General features: G+C 42.4%; 1 protein-coding gene across 2 annotated transcripts in view; it reads right to left on the bottom strand.

Annotated features, from left to right (window-relative positions):
- TMEM181 (transmembrane protein 181) overlaps window positions 1-22,804 on the bottom strand; it is a 38,319-nt gene extending 15,515 nt beyond the window's left edge. The window contains exons 1-5 of one of the 2 annotated variants that reach the window (XM_067293614.1): window positions 22,674-22,804; window positions 7,787-7,890; window positions 3,042-3,097; window positions 1,603-1,693; window positions 921-1,039 (exon numbers count right to left, since the gene is read on the bottom strand). In XM_067293614.1, coding sequence (XP_067149715.1) covers window positions 921-1,039; window positions 1,603-1,693; window positions 3,042-3,097; window positions 7,787-7,890; window positions 22,674-22,804 — 501 coding nt within the window. Of the gene's footprint in view, window positions 1-920; window positions 1,040-1,602; window positions 1,694-3,041; window positions 3,098-7,786; window positions 7,891-13,675; window positions 13,729-22,673 lie in introns of those variants that run through there. The other variant, XM_013959139.2, reaches the window with a different exon arrangement.
- Between the last annotated feature and the right edge of the window lie 1,512 nt (window positions 22,805-24,316).

Here is a 24,316-nt window from a genome sequence, read left to right as displayed (position 1 = left end):
CTTCAAAGATATCAAATAAAGCAGAAGAAATCAACAAAGTGAGTCAGCAGGATCAAAGTTTGAACCAATAAATAAGACTAACTTTTCACTAAAACTGGCAAAAGAAACTGTCTGCAGCTCTGGGGAGGATCTGGATAATTCTATCAGTCAAACTCTAGGTCACCAGATGGTGAGATGGAGCAATCTCGTACTAATTCTTTCTTTTTTTTTTTTTTTTTCCTTAAAGTTAGCATACGGAAAGGGAAAACCCAAGTATATTAGTCTTTTGCTGCATGCAATTAAATCTAAAGAAACATTGAGTTCTCTAATTTCTGTAGATTTTATATATAAAAAAGTCTCAAACACTTGATTCATGATATATGCTTACCAGAAAAAACTTAAGCTATGCCCTTCCTAAGGGATTTGAATCAAGTTTAAAAATTTCAGTTAAAATTATACTAGAAACTCAAAACTTTAAACATTTTCTCTCAGATAGAAAGAAAATTGGCTTTTTCAGAACACAGATTCTAGAGGATTTCAGCCAGACACTCTGCTAGGTGTTGGCTGAGAATTCTTCTCTCCCCTGGAGCCCAATACCCAATCTTCCACTACAATACCCCTTACTGCAATACCGCTAATCTGTTAAACTGACTACGCAGCACACACTGCTTGGCTGGCAGAGAGCGAGGCTAACAAGAAACAAGAGGTAATACACACGAGTCACGTAAGGCAACAATAATAATAATAATAAAAAAAAAGTAGGTAAATATCTGGCTCAGGATTACTAGCACAGTTGCTATCATAAACGAAACCTTACTCCAGCTCTTCCTTGAGATCTCCTCATCAGATACATGCTTCTCAATTGCGATGTCACATAACATGCACACGAAGTTTTAAAAGAAAAAGCTCTGCATCAGAATTTTGTTTAAAAAGGCACATACTTGTGCACAGTTGAGTAATCTTGTCCGGTTGTGAACTTGATTATTAACATATGGCGTGCTTCCATCCTTCACCACCCCAAGCACTTTGACAGTCATAGTAACATTCTTTTTGAGGGATACTGTAATTAAAGAGAAAATATTAAGCTATTGCTACATGCATATATGAAATCTCAAATAGAGTTCAAAACATATAAAATGTCAAAAGATTACTGGAAGTTATTCAGTTATACTTTACTGGAGTGGGAAAAAAAGAAATCATACTTCTTATTCATATATTCAGGCAGTAAGTCACAAATGCCTGGACTGAATCTTGACAGATTAACAATTTCTGATACAATATTTCTCAAATATTTATAGTCATTTTATTGCATAATTAATATTATTATAATCTACACATCTAATAGTCACAAAAAGGCAGGAACAGAGACACAGATTCTCCATATACTATTGTTTTCACAGAAATAACAAACAACTTATTCCATACACCTGCTGCCTCCAAGCCTCAAGACTAGTTCTGTCCATGTCTTTACGGGGGGCAGGGGATAGAAAGGGAGAGACTATTTCAGAGGAAAAACCCACCAACCACAGCATCACATACGTGACAGACGCATGAAATTACAGATATTGTATATGTAATTAGGTTACTACAGCTGTTTTCTGAAAAACTAGGTAAGATTCTCACCATCATGCTGATCCAGCTCAACTACACAGGTCAGCCACAGTTGCTGATTGTAAGTAGACAGTGGTGGTGAACTTAAATTAAATGGCTTCAGCTGTAAAACAAACAAACACACACACACAAACCCCACAAGGTTATCACCAGTCATTCTGTTACATCATACATCTGGATATGTAACGCATCGTACAGCTATGTGTGACAACCTTTTGGGGAGTAGATTTAATACATGCTACTGTGTTGACAGTATGAATAACACTCCAACTAACTTAATTACTTTAAATTTAATAAGTCTTTCAGAGAAGTAGTTCAAACAGCATACATCTTTGGCACAGCACTGAATTCAGGAAAGGTATGAGTACTTAAAGCACATAAAAGCAGCAGCAAAAAAATGTAGAGATAAAAACACAAAATCCTGAGACTTAGCCTGAAAATATAAAAAATTATTTCTAGCATGCTATGTGAAGAGTTAGATTTCTGGCCCTCAAACTGCTTCACAGTTTAAAACCTTTACAACTCTAAGTATGAAAATGGCAGCTAATTTTCCACTAGGTTTTCTAAAAATTCTATATTAATTTCAAAATCATTGAAGATACCATTAACAGATAAAACCTACATGCAGGAAAGACTTCTTATTTGATATAAAAAACAGATTTTTTTTTTAAATCCACCCAAAATACATTACCAATCTAAACATATACATGTGACTAACAGACACATCAAAAAAAAAAAAAAAGTCAGTGCATTTAAAGAAACTATACTCCCAAAAAAATTTCAGTAATTTTCACCAAAATTACTTTAGATATGAGGTTGACAGTGAAGAGCTAGGCAGAAATAGAGACAGAAGAACTGAGAACCAAAATGAAAGCTTAATATGAAGGCTTTCAAGGAAATGAATATGAAGGTTCGTGTTAGGAAGCTGGATCTCACTGTCTTGGTCACCTGACAGAGAACAATTCACATGAAAAAGAAACATTCCTTCCTAGCTGACAGAAAGAAAAATCAGAGGAAGGTGATTATCAGTTGTCACCGAGAGCATTGTTTTTCCATTTCTGCTCTTAATTTCTCTTTCTAGGCCTTTACAAGAATCCGCATCGTGCACTCACTAGGGAATCCTATCAACACTCAGTGTTACTTTATCAGGAATTACTGTGAATAAATGTCATCCCATCATGAAATTCCCTGCCTCACCTGCCCACCAGTGACCTGCTCACAGAAGACTAGAAATTGCTGTGGTGTCACTCCTGAAACACCACAGTGGTCGTAAAAATATCACACGTTCTACTTCAAGTTGGAAAGCACCATGTAGCCAAGTAGTACTCCATTAAAAATCTAACTGCCTAAAATAATCTTAAAGCAGGAGGGTGATGGGGAGGGGGAAATGTTTAACAAATGTCACAAAATAAAGTCATTCATGTAATCCAACAATACATATTAACTCTTACCTTCAGGCTGTTATTTAAGTCAGTTCTTGCTACGGAAGTTTCAATTACATTAGGACCTATACGATACAGAAGAGGGGAAAAAAAGGAATATTGAAATATATTACTCATAAGTAACAATATAAATACAGTATTTCAAAAGATTGGACAAAATAGTTACGAAGCATCCCTGGGAGGCAGGTAAATAATAGCCCACTTTGCCAATGTTTAAGCTGAGAGGTAAGTCACTTAGACATATAAATATCTTAATAACCTTGGCCTGGTTCTTCCTCCTTACCTAATTTCCTTTAAGCATTTCTGCCATAGTGTTTCTGAGCATGATTACATAGTTTACGTATATTATAAATCAAAAACTCTAGGTCAGAAACCCTGCATGCCTGCTCTAAACTACTACACCAAACCACTGGGTATTTTTCTCATGTTAAGGTATGGATACACTGCAGTCATGAAAGTACTCAGCCATAGAAAAGCTAGCTAAGCACCCATAGCACCGTTGGTACAGTAGCCTGAAGCTCAACAAAGGGCTGGAAAACACACCTGAAAAAACAGCATATTAGATTGCACTGAACTCCCAAGTTGCTATGACCAAACTGCTACCGTTACCTGATATACTTAGCTAATAATGTTCATATTGCATTGTGTTCACTGCTGAGATGCTAGGGAAAAAGCATCCCACTGTATCTGAGCGCATGACACTAGTGTCTTTTTTGTGTATCTGTAGAGTACTTGCTTGTATAATCACAATAACAGTACTTTGTGGCAAGCGCTGGATTTTGATCATATTGGTCTGTTCAAGCAAAATTACCTACATGTCTGTTTAGGACAGTTCTCAGACTACTCAGATTGGGCCCTCCTTTTCTACAGGAAAGTGTGTGTGTGTGTGTGTGTGTGCGCGCGTATATGTGTGTATATATATATATATACACACATACACACATATACATACACACATATATATTCACATAAATAAATATTAATTGCATAAAAGTTCTATAAAGAATTTCTCTTAAAACACACACTCCATTTAGTCAATGGAGTTTCATGTTCAATTATTGTGGCAGATGTTCAGTTCACTCCCAGACTTTTCATCCAGCTACTCCTCCAGTCATTCTGGATACAGTAACACTTCACAAAAACTAATCAAATGCATCTGTCTGCCCACACCCTGCCTCTAATTCTGTATGCAATAATAGGGGAACCATAGAGTCATAATTTATGTTGGAAGAGACCCTAGAGGTTATCTAGTCCAACCCCCTGCTCAAAATAGGTTTAATTGGATCAAGCTGCTCAAGGCTGTGTCCAGTCAAGTCCTGAACACCTCCAAGGACGGAGATTCCCACAACCTCACTGGGCAATCTGTTCCAGTATTTAACCATCTTCATGGCAAAAATTTTTTTCCTAATATCTAACTGGAATTTCCAATGTTCCAACTTGCTTTTGTTGCCTCTTGTCCTATCACTGCACACCTCTAAAAGGAGTCTAGCTCCATCTTCTCTATATCCTCCAGTAAGGCAGTTGTAGACAGCAATAAGGTCTCCCCTTTGCCTTCTTAAGTATGCAAGAACACATGGCACTTGGGAGAAGAGGTAAAGCGGAGGGCCATGGAGGAAATATACACCAAGTAGGAACATAGGTGGGACACATATGTGTGTATTTGGGTCATCTAGAGGCTTCCCAATCACAGTTATATTTCCCTACCCAAATGGTTTCTCCCCTTACTTATTTGGTCTGGCAACTTAATCTAATTTATTAACCCTCAAAATAATTACTGTTTCAGCCACAAACTTGTTATTAAAAAAAAAATGCAAGAAAACCAATTATTCAAAAAGACCATGGAGTTCTAAGTTAATATGAAGAAACAACGGAAAGGAAGGGAGTTTAAAAACAAGCAACATGGACTCATTCTAGGCAAGAAGTATTTTTGGTTAGCTGTCATGACAGCTCTAAACACTAAACAGCTATAAACAGCCTAAACAGCGTTGCTTGGGATTCTATAAGCACTCTAACTCTTTTCAGCTCTCAAGCACATACAAAACTGCCCAGATTGTTATTTGGAAAGCTCTTTTTTGTTTTAAAAGCAGAGTGACATTTCAATTAGTGGCCACAGTTGATATGTCATTATATTCCAGTAATTAAGTGTTAACAAAAACAATAAAGAATGATCCTTTTTAGAGATTTTTTTTTTTACTAGAAGATATTAAAAAATACTGGAGCAGAATAGTCATAATCCCGGTTTTTAAAAACAGCAAACAAAAAATTAATGAGGTTCTACAGCAGTAACTGCTGCTTTTCTAACAGACAATATATTAAAGCTTTTTAAAGCAACAGACCAAAAGGATGTACATTATTAAAAAACAGTGATTAAATAACACTGCTGTTTTCCTTTTGGTCTTGCCAAGTCAACAGAACCATACCTGAAAGCAAACAACCACGCTAAGTCAGTGAACAGAAAAACTACGCTCAGGTACAGAAAACAAGCTCCGCATCTTGTATTTTCCTTGGACTTGTCTCAAGATGCCCAAAGATTGCATGGGCATACAGAGAAAAGGGAAAGAGAGTAAGCGCAACTTGCAAAAAAAAGTTCTGCACCTGTCCTGAGTTACAAGAACTGGAGAGCAACAGCTACCTCAGATTAAACCATCTTCTCTCAGATGAGAGGTAAGGCCTCTGCTAGGCTTCCCAAACTGCAGATAGAGATGCTGAGTATGGGGAATGGCATATACAAGTAGCACAGCAGACATGAATGTATCTTCCCGCTTTTTCATTTACTTAGTGGGTTTGGTGAGTTTTACTCAGACTGCACCCTGTAACGAGTGAATACTGTTTTGGGAGCACCCCTCCCTCTATTCACAGGAAGCAGGAAGCTGTCAACAAAACCCATGAAAAACATCACAGTTTAAGTGTTCACTGGTTCTCCTCCCAAGGTAAACAGCATTCTTTTAAAAATAATTAAGCTCTAACAATGAACTGCATCCCTGCTCTGTCAGCAAAGCTATCCAGCAAACCAGTCTGCTGAGGACAAGTATCCCGCAGCAGTGCCAGCTCCTGAAGGGAATGGCAATGAGTACTGGACCCCAGCACAGAACAGACAACCGAGCATGGCTTACCGCAGCCAAGTCCCCTACAACAAGGGCACCGGGGCATCACATCAGTGCACAGGCAGACACAATGCGGCACACCACTAAGAGCTCGCTTTCAAGGATTACTACTCACTAGGAATAAAACACTCAGTTTTCTCTTCCAGGAACACTGCTCTTTGCCCCGTCTCAAATCAAAATGTTTGTCACGTTCTTGCAACTGTCAATACACAAGAATCATATATAAACACAAAACTGCAAGTATGGCTCACTTTTTAAGCCAAATAGGAAATGACACTAAATTAAGTCATTCTGTTTTTTTGCTTAATCATTCATGTAAGACGTGATTTTATAAATGTATTTACGTAATATTGTAGGGGCCAAGTAATGCCCTTCAGCGTCATTAGACAAGTCACAGGCATATCAGTATTTTATTTTTATGAACTGGAAAACAGTCTGTTTTGACCTTAGGCTTCTACTATAAATCAAACAGCAGAAAAGAAAGGTCCTATTTTGTGGATAGATTTTATTATTTAATGCTATTATGAAGAGTGTACTGCCTATGAGGCATGGAGGGACATGAAAACCCAAAGAGCTGCCTCAAATTAACCATCGCTTCTTTCCAAGGCAGGCAGGAAAGGTTGAGTCACAGGACTCTGCGGGCCATCTCATTCTAAAGGGAAGCGTAGGATGGGGTACAGGTAGAGACAACTCTACGGGTAGAGACAACCCTAGGGACACTCAAGAGAGCTGTCAGAGAGTGACACAGGAGAAAACCCTGGTTAAGGGGGAAATAATTAGTAAATTCGGGAGAGATGATAAAGTCTTAAAATTATGCCCAAAGCAGGGGAGGAAGGAGTTGCTTAATGAGTACAACCATTCCCTCCTTTCCCCTCTCCCTGCCTGCCCACTTTACCTCTGTGATGACAAAGCTACCCTGATGCACCAGGCAATGCTCTAGTGAAAGTGAGTGTACTGACTTCTTTTTCAAGTGCCTTTTGGACCTGGAAAAGTTCTCTGGCATGAAATACAGAAGGCTTTTCATACTCTCAATCTGCCTAATGACACTCTGCATCTTTGTAGACCAAACTTCCACAAATATCTCTGGTCTCCAGGATAAGTACCCAGCCACTAATGGTGCTCAGTCTTCCATATTATTTCATGACTCTCTCAGAGGTCTTCAAAACTAGAGAATTAATTTCATGTATGTTCAACAACAGAAGTTCATATTTTTACATTACTAAAATATTTTATATTTCTGTGGCACTTATCACCCAAAATTTGTAAGACTTTACAAACAATCATCAACTTCCTCAGAGCAAAACAAGTATTAGCAGCACCATTTTACAGATTGACACACAAATAAGAAAATTAATGTAGCAGTCTGGTGAAAAATTATGTTACCGTGAAGCTTTTCTCTTTTACTTTAGTTACTCTCCCCTGCAAAGCAGTTGCAAATACCAAATCTGTGTAGGTAGTACTTCTCTGAAAGAATGAGACAGAAGAAACAGTCACCCCTCCCTGTAAATACCAGATGTAGATTTACAGCAATACCTCCTCAGAGATCTCAGGGGCACTAAGCTCATTAGCATCTAAGTACCTCTGTAAATACCAACACATTTAGACAAAGCAAACAAAAACTTAATCTTTTAAAAAAGACAACATCCTTACCTGCTATTCCTATGAAGACTGTCAAACCAAAACAAACAAAGAATACTACAAAGACCAGGACAAAATGGCGTTTGGACAGTGTATATAATCGCATTGGTGCCAGCCTACAGGAAGCAAAAGAAAGCACAGAATAAGCTGTAAGTCATATTTCTAAAGAAAGAGAGGAAAAAAAAAGAAGCCCCATTCACCATTCTTTCCTCCACGAAGAATATTAAACCAATGTCTGTGATAATGTGTAACACCAAGAAGAATCGATAATACTGTTTTATAGACAATTGTAACTTTATAGACACTGTAATAACAATTACTTAGGATAAGAAGACATAGGTATGTGCACACGCATCTCCAGATGCATGAATTTTGCACATTCATTTTATGCTAGTGTTTTCTATTGTCCTAAGACTCGAGTGAGAAGAAACATTTCCTAACTCGGAGGAAGAAAAAAAAAAAGTTTTATTTTTAGTTCCTGTGTTAGTAATTTAAATATCTGAGATACCATGTCTGTTACAGTGACAGCTTAACCTAAGGGGATTGACAACACTGTAATAACTCAGTTACCTGCACATGACCTTACTTAGTTTTCTACACCCCAAAGGTAAACTTCATCCCTATAGGAACTTCCCCTACAGGAACACTCCTAAGAAGGAATAGAGCAGAACTTCAGACCAGCTAGTTGTGCAAGCTCAGGCTCTGAATCCATGGCTGAGCTCTCCCACAGCTTGGGAAAAAGAAACTTGAACTTAAGTTTATTATTAGCCACTTAAATAGAAAAACATACAAAGCAATGACTTCTCCTCCACAATTGGTTGGTGTGTAAATACCAGCCCACCTTCAATTAACATTAGGTTAAAGACAAAATAAAGGAGAAAAGTACTGAAATAACTGACTGCATTCTCTTGGAAGCGGGTAACTTCCAGTCCTATTAGCATAAGGGAAATATGACTAAAGAAAAATCCTGTATGTCATATCCCTTCTCTACCATCTTTGTTAAATGAACAGTTTAAAAAAGCACACAGACAAACCCTGTGTTTCAAAATACATCTAACACTTAGCTTTGAGTTGTGTCAGAATTCTGTCACCATAAAGTTAATTTTCTACTGCTGTACTAGCAGGTACGATTATTAGAAAGATGCACTGTTTATACAGTAAAGCTGTAGGTTTTGGGCATGGTGGTGGTGTTTTCTAATGAAATTGTAGGAATAAAATAAATGCACCATCATGGAAAGAAATGAAAGCTTAAGACTTTAAAACTAGGGACAATGTTCCCTTTCAGCTTAGAACAGCATTTCTTGACAGTGCTGCTCTTACTGGTCTACCATCACATTAATTAAGAAGTGCAGGAAAGGTGGTGGAACCCTTTCCATGAGCCCAGCTCGTAGTCTGGGACCATGGACCCATGGACCCTGCAAGCCTGCTAAGGAGCTCTTATAAGTAAGGGAGATAACTCACTTTAAAAGATTAAATAATCATCTCAATTTTAAGAATCTAGATTCTTTACGAACAAAACACTACTGAAATAATGACGTTAATTCTTTACTGTAGAGTTTGACATATCCTAATCTTAATTTAACTCAAGTGGTGGGAAAGAGAGAAAAAACAGTACAAAGAACTGCAAGTAAGTAACTGTACACATTACAAGTTTGCGCAAACTGGCTTTACAGGACTCTTGCGATAGCACCTGCAAACACAGTTCAACTTTCCTTGCCACATGCCATTATACTGAACAAAACACCCGCAAAAGTCTAAGTCGTCAGAATAGCTGATTATACAGGAAAAAAGAGAAGTTATACATGAAATTATCACAATCACAAATATGAACAGCACAGAATATGTTTTTGATCTCAGCTGCATCATGCAAATGTGACAAATATGATTTTAAGTTGACTTTGAAAAAATCCCAACTAATAGAGACATTTCAAACCAGGACATGTCTGCGCAACTTTTGCAGGGATTTAGTTACACTACATTGGTTAAACCAATATTTAGCACCTCAGTCTTGATGCACTTAAACCACTTCAAAGCTATTCTATCTGCACTAGTATTAAAAAAGGGCATTTTCCTATCTGTAATGCTCCAAGAATTCCTTCAATTCCATAAATGATCTGATATTTCTTGTCTACTTAAGAACTCCATTCATGGAATATTATCTCAAGTTACACAAATACTAATTTAACAAGTAAATGCTTGATATATAAAAATGTTGATATGCCTAAATTAAAGTTCAAGTGGATACCAACCCACACGCAGTTCACAGAAGAGCACCCACTGAAAACTACTCAGCACATAGAAACCAGGTCTGGACTGGAAAGTCCATGAGTTGAGAACAGCTGAAAACTGGAAGTGAGTCATATACAGAGAGGGAAGAACCCCAGAAGCATCCCATCTGCTTATGCTGTTCTTACAGCTTACATCTGAGCATCCACTTAGCAGCTACAATCTGATGCAGGATATTTCTGATTTGCTATGCACGTTCTTGTGCTCTTTTGATAAGCTTCCTATTCCATGTTTCTGTGAGAGATTTCAAAATGTATAATGTGAACATGAGAAGCAGCCTCATCTCCACAGTCCTTACAGAAAAGTCAGTGGAGCTTGCTCAGTAACAGTTACAGGACTGGCTTTACAGCAATAGGCAATTATCACCTCTTAAGCCACAGCACAGATGCGCTTGCAGGCTTTCGAAGAAACACACTCCAGACACTGGCCCTTTCTTCAGTCTAAACCACCTCTGGATGGCACAACAGCTAGTAGTCAAAATGGCTTGGTGCATGTATCAATACCGCTGTGGCAGGTAAGAACAGTCATGCTGGTAGTTTCCAAGGAGAGGAAACTGCCCAGAATAGGGATATACTGATCTTCTCCCTTCTTTTATACTGATACTCTGATACTTCTGAAGTCTCAGTTAAGGCACTGATTGTATGAATGTGCTACTTTACAGGTCAATAAGGCAACGTGGATCTGTCCAGAAGAACTTAAACGACAAAAGAACAGGGTGAGGAGAAAACAGGTGAAATAGCACATACTAGGAACAGAACGTTTCTTGAGAGAGTCCATCTACAAGATTTACAAGACTAGATTAAGGTAAATGCTGAAAAGCAGACACAGGATTTGTTCAGAGAGCCGAATATGGGCAATTAGAGAGCCTCAGACTCAGTTCTCATCTTTCTTAGGCTGTTTTATCAGAAGCTATCACAATTTGGTGCTCATATCTCTATTACCAGCACTCAAAAATTTTATCACAAATCACAAAGTCTAAGGTCTGGAGCAGGGGGGAATCTTTAGAACTCTAGTCCTTGGGATCTTATAACAGAAGAACTTCAGCTCTCAAAAAGGGAAAAAAATCCATTGATTTCTGGCCCTTAAAGTTTGAAAATACGAACTTCTAAACATGAAACAGCCAGACACAAAATAACTGAAACACAGAAGACAAACTATTTACATTTTATTTCTTCATTTCTCACAGCTGAGTGCAATGTTCAAGCAGACTGGATACACCAAAGTAAACATATCAAAATCACAAAAAAATAATCTTCTGAAAAAGTCACATCTACTAGCAAGAGAGATTTCAGAAAGAAAGGGAAGAAGTAAATGAAGTATTAGTAACTAAGATTAAGAGTTTAGGTTGAAAAAAATTGATCCAAACAAAACACTGTAGGAAGCGAAGTAAATATGACAAGTCAGACTCACAGAACATTTTTAGGGGGGTTCAGATAACTTAAAACTCACAGACAAATATTAACCTATGTCGGATCTGATCAAAGTTCTGCACCTGCAGATTAAATTTCTATGTGATCAGCCAGAATAATTGCAGTACCTCATTCTCCAAACTGCTTTGCGAATCCATGATCATGTAACAAGCAGCTGGCCAGCAGAACGATATCGCATAGTAAGTATCTGCAGATATACCGGGTTGTGTGGCCATACTGTTCAGTGGTTTCAGAAATGCTCACTGACACTGCACCAAAGTCTAAAAAACTAGAAATCACTAAACTAAGGGAGGAATGTTGTCAGTAATCTTTCACATTTTGGGAACAGCCAGCTCTAATTTCATTCTTGATTTCACAGTAAAATATCTTGTAAAGGTAACAGCTTGAATAGCTTAGGAAAGTATTTTAAATGAAGCGCTCCCTGCAAATTTCCGGTGGGGAAGGACAGCTCATCTTTGTAACCTGCCCACTTGACTGACATGTACAAACTATACTTCCAAAGTGTTGTAAGTTATTCTCCTTTAGTTACAGAAATCTTATATCTCAGTTTATCAGATTCTCTTACTTAACACACTGATCTGTATTTTCATCACTTACTAGCAAAAGCTACAATCTCCAACATTACCACAAGCCTACAGCAACTTAATGCAGAACCCAGACTGACAGCAACACCTAGACTGGGAACTAACATACTACACCATAGAAATAGAGAATTGACAGAGAATATAACTTCCCAGGCAAGCAGTATTAAATTAACCTGCTGTCCAAGGGAGGAAAAAGTACTGGAAAAACTTGGCAAGATACATAGCTCAGAATTACACCTGTCTGCATTGGCACAAACATAAGAAGTTGTCTACCTTGGCTGTGACACTGTTGGTATATTTTACTGTGTGCAGGTCCTGGGAGACTTTTGCACTTTGTGCACTTTCTAAACATTTACATGAATGATCAGTCCTCAATCAACTCTAAAGTTATTTACTATGAACATACAGACCTTAAACTAAGCAATCAGGCAGTGTTTTTACCTAAACACAATTAAACAACAAAAGCTTTTATTTACAAAGAGGTGATACTGGCAACCCAGAAGTTTACACCACAACGTTTACAACAACACTGAAGTAATATTTTAGTGCTGTGATAACTTTCAGAGATACTGTGTAAAAATACCTCCTTGTCTTTAAGTCACAACAATCATATAACTGTTTTGGTAAGAGCAAATGTAAGAATGCAGCCTAATCTTAACTATGGTTATAAGAGTAAACAATAATTTATAGCATTACTATCAGGTGCTATATTTTTCACTGCCTCTCCTGCAGTAAGAGAATTTCCTTGGGTTTTTAGTGTCTTATTTCAACCTATCATTGGCAGATAAAATGATCCTCTCATATGTTCATTGTTTAGCATCTCTCTTTTGGAAATAAATTACATTAATTTACGAATATCTATAAATGTAAGATGATGATCTCCCACTAACAGTTTCTTTTTTACATCTGAAAGGCAAAGAAGGACCCTCAATCCGGAAGCACTTGTTCAAACAGGTAAAAAATAGTGCTTTATTTTATCCATAGACTTTAATCAGTCTATGCTGCCAAGGCTGTCTGAAGCTCAAGACTAGCCATCCAAGTGTTAGCCAATTTCTCAGGCAGGTTTAGCAATCCATACTGAATTTTATCCCAACTCAGGCAGAACCTAATCATTTTATAACTAAATTGGGTATGTTTAAAATACACTGCAAAGAAGCAGAAAGCAGAGATACAAACAGAGAAATATTAGACATCTCACATAGTAGTCAGGATTTTTAAAAAATAAACTGTACACCAATGCAATCTGTGTTAGTATGAACTATGGAAATGTGCACTCATAGATGCTTGAAAGTTTACTTAAGAACTGCAGTCTTTCAGTAGCTATTCACATGTGAGATTTAAAAGTGGGTTAAATTTTGTTCTTTGAGTAAAGTCTTGGCTCAAACTGTTAAGCAAGCTGTTTGTCTCAGGCTATTCCTCATCTTCAAATCACTTCTCTTGTCTGCACAACAGCCTGTACCATTACATTCTCAAGAAACACAAATGCTTTTATATAACACTTTTCACTTAAGAATCTGACTTTACAGATGGAGAGACTGTGACTCAAGTGGGATTAAGCAGTAGGTAGCCAAGGGTTGGTATCAAAATCAGAAATAACTCACCCATTTTTAAGCTCAGTAGCTTTTTCTCTGCCTACTAGCCTATACATCTCTCCCTCCAACTGCTCTTTTTGACATCAGGATCATTCCCAAGATAAAACCATTAAAACCACTTCAATTTAAACTTTTACATACGCTACCTACATTTACAGTAGTCGATCTACCTGCACATATCGCACATTCTCACTGCTTAAAGACATTGCTTTGGTGACCCTCAGAAGACCTTGAATTCCTTCCTGCAGATGTATTCCACTGTGGTTAACAACCAATGAAGCATATGATTACATAAAAAGAACATGCATACAAAATATGCATATGCATATTAAAATTCATATGCATATTGAATATGCATACTAAAATTCTGTGTTGTACTGCTATATGACAACTGACAGCTAACTGACTACACTAAACAGCTCAAATGGCTTTTTTTTTTGAATGTCTTATTTATTTTATTCATTGAGGTTTAAAGAATTAGTCACGATTATTGCTATATCCATGCCGACATGCATCCGGGAAAACAAGTTTTTTTTTTTTCTCCTTTACAGATACAGTCTGTGAGTAGAAATAAAGGTTTTTTTATTCACCAAATAAGTGGGACAAAAACTCAACATTCTTCTAAGAAGTGGGTGATTACTCTCAGTTTTCTAACTTGCAAAACAGAGTCTTGGGAAAACTAATTTAACCCTCAGAGATCTCATTTCCTAAACAGGAATTAAAACGTATAAACTGAATTACAAACTTCCAGTCTTAACAGGGGAAAAACGTAAGTCACCCCGACTATGCAGGTGAAGACTTCCCCCTCCCCTCTCCCCAAAAGCAGCCAGGTCCTGGCCACTTTGGAGCCGCCACTGCCCGCCCAGTCCCAGAGGGCCGAAGCCGCGGAGCGAACGCGGCTCCCCCGGGGCCGCCGGCGCTCGGCGGCGGCGGCGGCAGCAGCGGGGCGAGCCGCGCTCGCGGAGCCCGCCCGCCGCGCCGCTCCCCCTCGCGGACCGCACCTCACGCCGCCGCCTCGCCGCTGCTCTCCCCGGGGCGCCGGCAGCCGCACCGCCGGGGGGCTCCTGCCCCCGGTCCGCGCCCCGCGGCAGCGCACGGCCAGCGGCCGCCCGCCGCACAGGTGCCGGCCGGGCAGGGCGCCGCCCCTGCGCTCGGCGCCGCCACCGCACGACGGGAACGCGGGTGCCCCGCGGCTGCGAGCCGCCCGCCGAGCGACCCCGCGCACCCCCGGCCGCCTCTCCTCAGCGGGCGCCCAACGGCCGAGCCCGCCAACGGCCGAGCCACCGGCAGCCGGGAGGGCGCGGGGGCCCCGCAGCCTCACGCCCCCGCCCGCCCCGAGCGCGCGCGAGGGAGCGGCGACCACCGCGCTCCTCCCCCCTCCCACCACTCACGGCTCCATCTCCGCGCCGCATGCGCGCTGCGCCGCGGGCGCCTCCCCCGCGGCCCGCAGCCGTGGCACAATCGCAAGCGGCGCCTGGCGGCGGCTTCCGCGTGCGTCACCCGGCCGCCACGCGCCTCCGCGAGACGTCACGGCAGCCCCTGCCGCTGCTCCGCCGCGGGGGCGAAGGGCGACGCTGCCGGCAGGGGGGCGGCGGTGCTACGGCGAGCCGGAGCGGACACGGGTCTCCGCTCTGCGGCTCGCTCCATGGGGGAGCTGCGCCCCGCCCGGAGCGCCCGGCCGCCGGCGCGGCGGGTGCCCTGCTCGCAGGCACCGAGCTGGAGCAGCAGCAGGTACGGGAGGTCGGGGCTCTCGTACACTGAGTAAGGCATGGGCCACAGCACTCTCTGTGTTATTTGCCCTTCTACGGCCCAAACAAGAGTCCTTATGGAAGACAGGATGGACATTTGTCCACGCTCTTTTGGGATAAGTGAAGATAAAACTGAATCTGCCACTGCAGACTAGCTCCCGATGCACCTATTCAGCTTTTATTATAGTAGTGCCAGTCACAGTCATCAGAAGGAAAGTTAACCCTATAAACAGAAAATACAAAAGGCAGAGAAGTGGTTCTGAATCTGATAAAACCTATCCAGCTTAGGTGTAAGGACTGACACAATTTACCTATTCTGAATGTGTGTGTGTTTATTTCACTTCACATTAGAGACAGCCTCCTGATTTGCAAATGATTTTTTTTCACCCTAATCCAATGGCAATTGCTCTTCCAGCTGAAAGAAAATGCCGTCGCTTGCAGTCACCTGGATGCAGCTTTGTGTTATACAAGAGATTTGTTTAATGTCATGCTTACAGAGAATTTACTCAGCTTACAAGTGTTCTGAATTAAATCCTAAGAGTGAGCTACTACTTTTAACATGCTACTTAAATGTCATTTCTAGATCACACCTAACACTATTTTTAATTTTTGCACAAATGTGCAAAATAAACTTGGATTTTATTCTGCTTTCCTATTAAATCTGCTGAGACTGTACAGCAACGATTGTCAATAGACCCACTGGGCAGAGATGATGAGAATTAGGTGAGGTGAGTTTAGGGACTTTTTAAAGTTTTGATAGCTCTAATATTTGTTCATAAAAAGCCAGCACTATGGTTACTTATGTATGTGTGGATACCTGGTGCCTAGTCTAGGATAAACTTCAGAGTAAGTTCCCAGCTCTGATGTTTGTCGTACACGCAAGTTATAGCCATCTCAGGATGACCCAAGAAATAGATGGATCACTCAACACGCAATTTGAAAAATCTCTCTTCAACAATCAAATACTTCTGTTAAAAGTTACTTAGATGGTAAGACTGCAATTACTTTTTAAAGGTACTTAACACCATTCATTCATTCATTCATTCAGTTGCCTTACAGGTAATTTATCTCATTACTGGTGACCTGTGAGACCCAGTCTCTCTCTTGTGTAACTCCACTGAACCCAAGGAAACATGCTAGGAATGAATTCAGTCAGTGATATTGGTGTTTGTTTATCCAGTCAGTTAGAACTGTGATTTACAACACTGACAATCATTTACTAATCTCATTAAAAGGCTGTGTTGAGAAACGTGTGATACCAAGTGACTGAGGAAAGGCATTTATAAATTATAAATCAACAAGAATAAATACCCTCAGTCAGAAAATAAAGCTTTGGGTAAACAGGACAATCTAACAAATCTGTTACAAATCACAGTCTGTTACAGTGAAGGTGCCGGCAAAACCTAACCCCCTCCCCACACACCCTCAGTCACAGTCTCGCTTTGCATTGCTCCTTACAAGAACCTGCCTCATTCAGGGCCCTGCTGAGCTGCTCTGGGGTGAATTTGTGCAGGACACTACTGTCTGCCTCATCTATTGTAGAAACTGGAAGGTAGATGATGAATGAGGCTTGCAAGAAGAGACAGGCTGATCTACGAATAAGCAGGCTGAAAGACATCTCAGGCCTGATTCTATTTATTCTAACCAACCTCACACTTACGCCATAGTTTCATGATCAGTTCATGCTCATACCTACCCCAATTGACAAAAGAAGTAATCCAGCCCCTCTGTAGCTCTTTGCCTTTTGCCAGCACAAGTGTTTGTGCAGCTGAATCATGAACCAGGTCAGAGGACTGATCTGGGTTAAAAATCACTCAGAAAAAAAAAAATACTGTTCAGCTGGATCTGTTGTTCAGCCATTGTGCAGCTATGTGAACATTTGTGGGCAGACAAGGATGAGAGCAGAAATGTGTGACTAGGGAAAGGAGAGATGGGACTGCTTCTTTCAGTGGCAGAGCCAGCTTACAGCGGTTTAAACCAGTCACGAAACTATGGTGTTAGTCTCCTCCTCCTCCTCCTCCTCCTCCTCCTCCTCCTGCTGCTTCAAGCTTTCCAGTCCTCTCTCTCCTTCACATTGGGGTCATTCAGGTTCTCCCCCCAGCTGCCAGAACAAGACAGAGGTGCAAGCTTTGCCCTGGAGCAGCCACTGCAGATCCTGCCTGGATCTAGGCTGGAAAGGAGCATGAACCTTCAGGGAATTTGACTGCAAATCTCTTGCAAGATCCTGCTGACCCTTGGCTTCTCACACTGACACTTTGAGCACCTGGGAAGGACTGTAAGAAGGCAGGAAGAAGTGTATCCTTATCACAAGAGCCCTCTCTGGCAAACTTCAAGTTTCTGCTGCAATGCATGCAGGCACTAGAGTTTCTCTAAAGGAAAAATGAACCAGCTTGTCCTCACTGCTGAGTCAAACTGTGTGTTTTGCTCTGGCTTTATTCTCAAAAGCAGCTGAACTGCTGTGAATGAACTTTTCCCAAATGTTTTGGAGTTTAACAAAGTTGTAACCAACTGAAAACACTAATAGGGGATAGGAGATGTTAAGAAATTAATAAGTAATGCTACCAGTATCACAGACAATAACCTATTCTGTTACCTATATAAGCAACATCAAGCATTAGTTAAAGCTGCAGGTTAAATAGTAAGTTTCAACTATGTCATATATAGTCTTTTTTCTTTGATGAACAAAAATATATTATTGCATGATAGCAGTTTAAAATATATCCCTTATTTAAAGTGTGGTGGATTGTAGGTCATTTGTCTTAACCTCTGGGCATTATTACTAAATTCAATGTCAGCACAGTGCCTCTCTCTATAAGTTGATAGGCCAATGTGATATGTTCATGAACCCAGAAATTGATTTTTCAGGAATACCAAATGGCTACTTACAGTTATGCAACTCTGATGTCAGACCACAATTTGGCCACCCTCCTTCTATCTCCTTCTATCAGGCGGGCATATTATTTGCTTGATTTCCAACAAAATATTTTCAGCATGCTGAGCTCTTCAAAGTTAGCTAGGGGATATGGTGATAAAACTCCCACTGAAATAAATGTCAGCTGACTGTGAGGCTGTATCTTCTGGTAAGCTTTACATATCTCCCTGCTGACATGTTCAAAAGAGATAAAAATCTAGATGCATTAGTACCATCGGTATTAAATTCTTTTCCAATGCTCTACTTAAAATTGCCTAGTGCAGTGGAAAGGAGTCATCGGCTGCGAGCCCTTCGTCAGCTATTCCTGCCCTGCTGTCCAGCCCCAGATGCACGCTAAGGGAGGAAGGAACATATTGGAGTGGGAGGGAGAGACACGAGGGAACAATATGTTCCTTGAAGTGGCTTGTTTGGAGTGATTTTTTGGGAGTATAAATTAGAACAATCCTGAGGTTACTGTGATATGTAAAGGCCTGATGCACTTTGTGGCAGTCCCCGGGACTGATGGGTGAAAGTTAACGCTTTTCTCTTCTCCCACCTCCTCCCAGTTTGTCTAGTGCCCCAAGCATCTCCTGGTGTGCCACAGAGGCTAACCCTGGGTGTAGTAAGTCCAGACCAGCCTCGGGGTGGAGTTACCAGTGAGGTTACTCGGTATCACATCCATTAATCTGTAAACACAAACCTCTTTTACAAGCATACCATAAAGTGCCATGTCTGTCTAAGGGAACTATTAACGTAGACAAATAATCAGTGTCCTAAGAGATGTCTAACCCTGCTCTCTCCATCCTCTCCCAGGACTGCTGGGTGAACTGGTCATGGGGCAGGACACAAGGAGGCACAATTTAGAGACTAGTCTGGGTTACTGGACAGAACAAACTCACTGTCATGGACCTCCCTTCACCTGCACAGCACAGACGAGTGCCCTGGGGCTCTGCTCAGTGAGGATGGCAAAGCTTGAGATGGCTGACAAGCATGTCACCTTTGGTTGTCTGCCCCATGCCCAAGGAACAGGCATCTCACAGACAGCTGCTGGACCACATGCTTGAGAGCACTGTGCTTTAAAGGAAATCATCACCAAAAAGCTGTCACTGAACTGGGACAACCCCAGAGCTGGATCAGAAATGAGGCAGCCACCTGTACAGTGAGAGCACAGATACTTGGGGTAACAACTTCATCAGCCGTCTCTGAGCTAAGTCATCCCCTCTCACTCAATCCCCTGTCACTGAGGATGAGCACATACCAACACAACATATAATAACATTCCTGGGTCAAGAAAAGCTATTTCTCTGCCAGTCACAAAGCGGACAGCATGGTATTTTTTCCATTTCTGTATCACTTCTGCCCCAAAGCTTTTGAGTTTTCCTGTTCCCTGCTACTGAGTGGGGCACTTAGAGAGGGATGTTCTTACAGAAGTCAGAAGAAGTGAGAATGCAGCAGCCAAATTTTTTTCTGGCAAACTAGACTCTTGTCCTTTTCCCTCTCCTTCCCTACCACTTAACGGACTAGACCTCTCCATTTCCATAGAGGCAATGGAAACCTCCAGCTGATGCAAAGTGGCTTTGCTCAAGCAGTGAGAGGGGAGAGTTACGACTGGCAGTGGTTGACAGCTGTACCTTTGTGGATACAATGAGTGAGAGGAAAAACATGCTTTTTTTGTGTCTTCATTTTGTTAGTCTGCTATAAGATATTATCTCCTCTTAGTAACCTTAGAGAAATGCCTTGGTTTGAAGTAAAGACAGACCAGACCAGATTTCCTTGGTCAAATTTCCAAAAACCCCTGTGTCTTCAGAGCAGAAAGGTTCTCCATTACATCCCTGATTACGTTCATTTATAAACTGACCAAATGTACCGAATCAAACAGAGAGAAAGAGGATGAAATATCAAATTCTCCTTCCCATAAATGAGAGTTGACTGTAAGAAGAATGCACTGTAACATCAAGAACTATTGACCAGCTATCCTCCTCACCAGGAATCTCAAAAGCAGATGGCATTGCTACCTCCATCAATAACGCTAAAGTGAAAAATACACAAGAATAATAGGTATGAAGTGACAGTAACGGTAATGTTATTCTATTACATCCATTAGATTAAGACTTTGGGAATGCAGAGAAATACTTTTGTGATCCCTGAGTCTAGAAAAGTTGTTTCCTTGCTGAGAGCACAATACATCTCCATTTCAGCACCTTTCATCCTAAAGGTTCTGCAGGTGATACGCCTTGGGGATACTCTCAGAAAAAAAGGCAGTCTAGTACTAACTCTACATGCTCATTTGATCCAGTGCAGTAGTGTCTCCTCTATACAATACAGAAAGTCCCTCCATAAACACTTTTAGTCATAACAAGTTAATGAAAATTTAGCTTGGAGAACTCAGTTTCTTCTGGAAAAAAGGCTGAACAAGTGCATCTCCCTGAACCTCTTGGATGTTAATCCAAAGCTTATTTCTCCCCTCCCTATGCATTCTAGAGCCAATATTTGTTAGCACACTGACAGATGCACACAGGTACACTTTTGGCATTTCTTATCATCTCCCATGACTTCTCACACCAGGCTCAGGTGCAAGGAGCCACTGCTTTGACAGGAAGAACTGTGGTTATGCTGAACTCTGCCAAGGTGACAGGCAGCCAGTGTTGCCAAATTGTGACTCTGTAGGCTTTTCCATTGTGAACAGTGGGACAAATTCAATATACTGGACCACTTTCTTCATTTGGGAAAATAGACACAGCATACTGAAGTTAAATGGTCTGTGTAGGAGAACTGGGGCACACTGTGCACAAATGCTCAGGCAAACACTTATGCTTAGATTCGTAGAAAAAGAGCTAGAAGAGACCTCACAAAGCCCCTAGTCTTTCCTTCTGCCTCAAGACAGATATTGTCATAGCCAGGCCTATGTCATTCTTGATACGTTTGTCAAAAGTTTTTGAAGACCTCCAGTGTTGGAGATGTTACCGTCTCCCTGCATAAGCCATTCTGTAGTGTTTTACCATCTGTCCCATTCAGAAGTTTTTTCTTAATGTCTAGCCTGAATATTTCTTGCTACAATTTAAGTCCCTCTATAATCCTCTGTCCAGCATGAATATGGACATGAAGAACAGGTTATTCCCTTTCTTTTTACAGAAGCTCATATTCCCCCACTGGGAGGTTTCTTCTTTTGGGTGAACAACCCCTGATTTTCCCCACAGTTACATTTTCTAGGCCTTTGATCATTCTTTTCTCTCTCCTCCGGCTCTCTTCCAGTGGCAGGCCCTTGAAGGTGGGCCCAAAACTAGTCACAACTCCAGCTAAGGTATGGAGTGGTGACTACAGTAGATGACTTAATTCCCCTATCTTGCAAACTATACTCCTGTTGTACACCCCAAATTACACTTGCCTTTTTCACATGTATGGCATGGTTGAAAGAGGTTGCTTATATAATGCATTACGATTTCCAAATCCTTTCCTACAAAAATGCTTCATAACTGCTCACTCCCCAGCCTATGTTTGTGTGGCTGAATATTCCTCCCTGTGTAGTCCCTAGCATTTGTCTTTCCTGAATTTCATTCTACTTTTTCAGACCATTTCTCTAACCCAAAGCTTCTTTTAATGCAGAACCCCATCCTCCAACATGGTTTTGTGTAACCTCAAAGAATTAGTGCTCTCCAGCCATCACTGCTCATTAATGAAAACAACAAACAAAGCCGGTCACAGAGGAAACATGTCTGTAGCCTGCTCAGTACACCTGCCCATTTAGCCAGTTAGCCATTGCTACCTGCTTTGGTTTCCCAGCCAATTCTGCCATTTTTCCAGGACTGTTTCACCGGTTTCTCCAGATCGCGCCCGAACATTTCCAAGCCAAAAGCCTTGGGGACTTGTTACGGCAACGGAGGAGACACAGGATGGAGAGCAGCAAGCAGGAAGAGCTTGTGTCACCTGTAGCAGGTGCCTGGGTGTCCGCTTTCCAGCACCACCGAAATCGCAGGTGGCTCTTCCCGCTGCGCCGGCCGCGGGCCGGGGGCAGCGCCAGGGCCGCGCTGGGCCGCCGGCGGGCGCCGCCTCGGGACCCCCCTTCGCCTTCGCCTCCACCTTCACCTTCGCCTTCGCCTTTGCCTTCGCCTTTCCTTTCCCCTTCCCTTCGCCTTCGCCTTCGCCTTTCCTTTCCCCTTCCCTTCGCCTTTCCTTTCCCCTTCCCTTCGCCTTCGCCTTCGCCTTCGCCTTCCCGCCGGCCTCGACACCCCCGCAGGGCCCGGGGAGGCCCCCGCCGCCGGCAGGACCGCCCTGCCCCCGGCACCGGCTTCTCGGCCGCCCGCCCCGCCGCCGCCGCCGCCGCCGCCCGGCCGCCGCCGCCGCGCCGTACCGGTAGTAACGGTCATCCCGGTAGGGGGTGAGGTCCTCCCTGAGCTCCCGGTACGTCTCCCTCAGCCGCTTGCAGAAGCGCTTGAGCTCGCCGCACAGCGGGCTCCCGAAGGCGGCGAAATCCGCCTCCATGCCGCCGCCGCCGCCGCCGCAGGGGCGGCCCTCGCCGCCGCCGCCGCCCGGCCCGGCCCGGCCCGGCCCTGCCACCGCCCCTCGCCGCCTCAGCAGCACGGAGAGGGGCGGCGCGTCCCCGCCGCGGCTCCGGCCTCCCCCGGCGGGAGCCGGCGGGGCGCCGCGGGGCGGGCTGCGAGCACCCCCCGCCCGATCTTTATTACCTTTTACCTTACGTAAATTGGGCCAATTTACACCACGAAAGAAGGCTTAACACAGGCATAAAGGAAATCCTGTGCTGAGTCGCAGCATCACAGAGCAGCTGGGGCTGGAAGGGACCTCTGGAGAGCGTCTGGTCCAAGCCCCCTGCCCAAGCAGGGTCACCTAGAGCAGGTGGCCCAGGACTGCGTCCGGTCAGGTTTTGAGTATCTCCAATGATGGAGACACCACAACCTCTCTGGGCAACATGTGCCAGTGCTCAGTCACCCTCACAGCAAAAAAGCGTTTTCTTGTGTTCAGGTGGAATTTCCTGTGTTTCAGTTTGTGCCCGTTGCCTTTAGTCCTGTCACTGAAGTCCCCTTGACACCCTCTCATCAGATATTTATACACAGTGGTAAGATCCCCCCTCGGCCTTCTCTTCTCCAGGCTGAGCAGTCCCAGCTCTCTCAGCATCCGTTCATATGAGAGATGCTCCAGCTCCTTAACCATCTTTGTGGCTTTTCACTAGTCTTGCTCCAGCAGGTCCATGACTTTCTTGTCCTGGGGAGCTGGACGTAGTCCTCCAGATGCGGCCTCACCAGGGCCGAGTAGAGGGGGAGGATCACCTCCCTCAGCCTGCTGGCAACACTCTGCCTAATGCAGCCCAGGATCCCATTGGCCTTCTTGGCCACAAGGGCACATTGCAGGCCCGTGTTCAACTTGGTGTCCACCAGGACCGCCAGAGCCTTCTCTGCAGAGCTGCTCTCCAGCTGGTCAGCCCCCAGCCTGTACTGGTGCATGAGGTTATCCTTCCCCAGGGGCAGGACTTGAATGAAGCTGCTTAGGTTCTCAGAGTTGCTCTACTCAATTTGCGTAGTGCTGTATTAGATATTTTCCTATTAAGCTTTGTCAGACTTCTCCATAAACAAATTCACATTTAAACTGTTTTCAAAATTATTTTATCAATTCAAAACTTAATATCCTGTGTGAATTCATGTCCACTGTGGTATTTATATTAAACATGAAAACATGTTACTATTGATATGCCACTGTTATTTCCAGATAATATAAATAAAAATAAAAAAGTTTTCTTTACACTCCTTCTATTTAAAGATCTTCCCCATTCACGTTCAGAAAGGTCTTTTTTTTTTTTTTTTTGGTCATTCTTCCCCTCAATCTGTACTTTGTCCCTTACTATCAATAGAACATGCAGTTTTAATTAAAAGCCCACTTCCATGTCTCACCAGACTGTGGGGCACAAGAGGCCGCGAATATTTCAGAGGGCGTAGTGGAAGAGGCACAATATATCTGCTAGCAGGTAGGGGACAGAGAGGA

Source organism: Apteryx mantelli, chromosome 3, assembly GCF_036417845.1.
Source record: "Apteryx mantelli isolate bAptMan1 chromosome 3, bAptMan1.hap1, whole genome shotgun sequence".
Classification (NCBI taxonomy): Eukaryota; Metazoa; Chordata; class Aves; order Apterygiformes; family Apterygidae; genus Apteryx; species Apteryx mantelli.
This window is presented reverse-complemented; position numbering and strand designations above follow the sequence as displayed.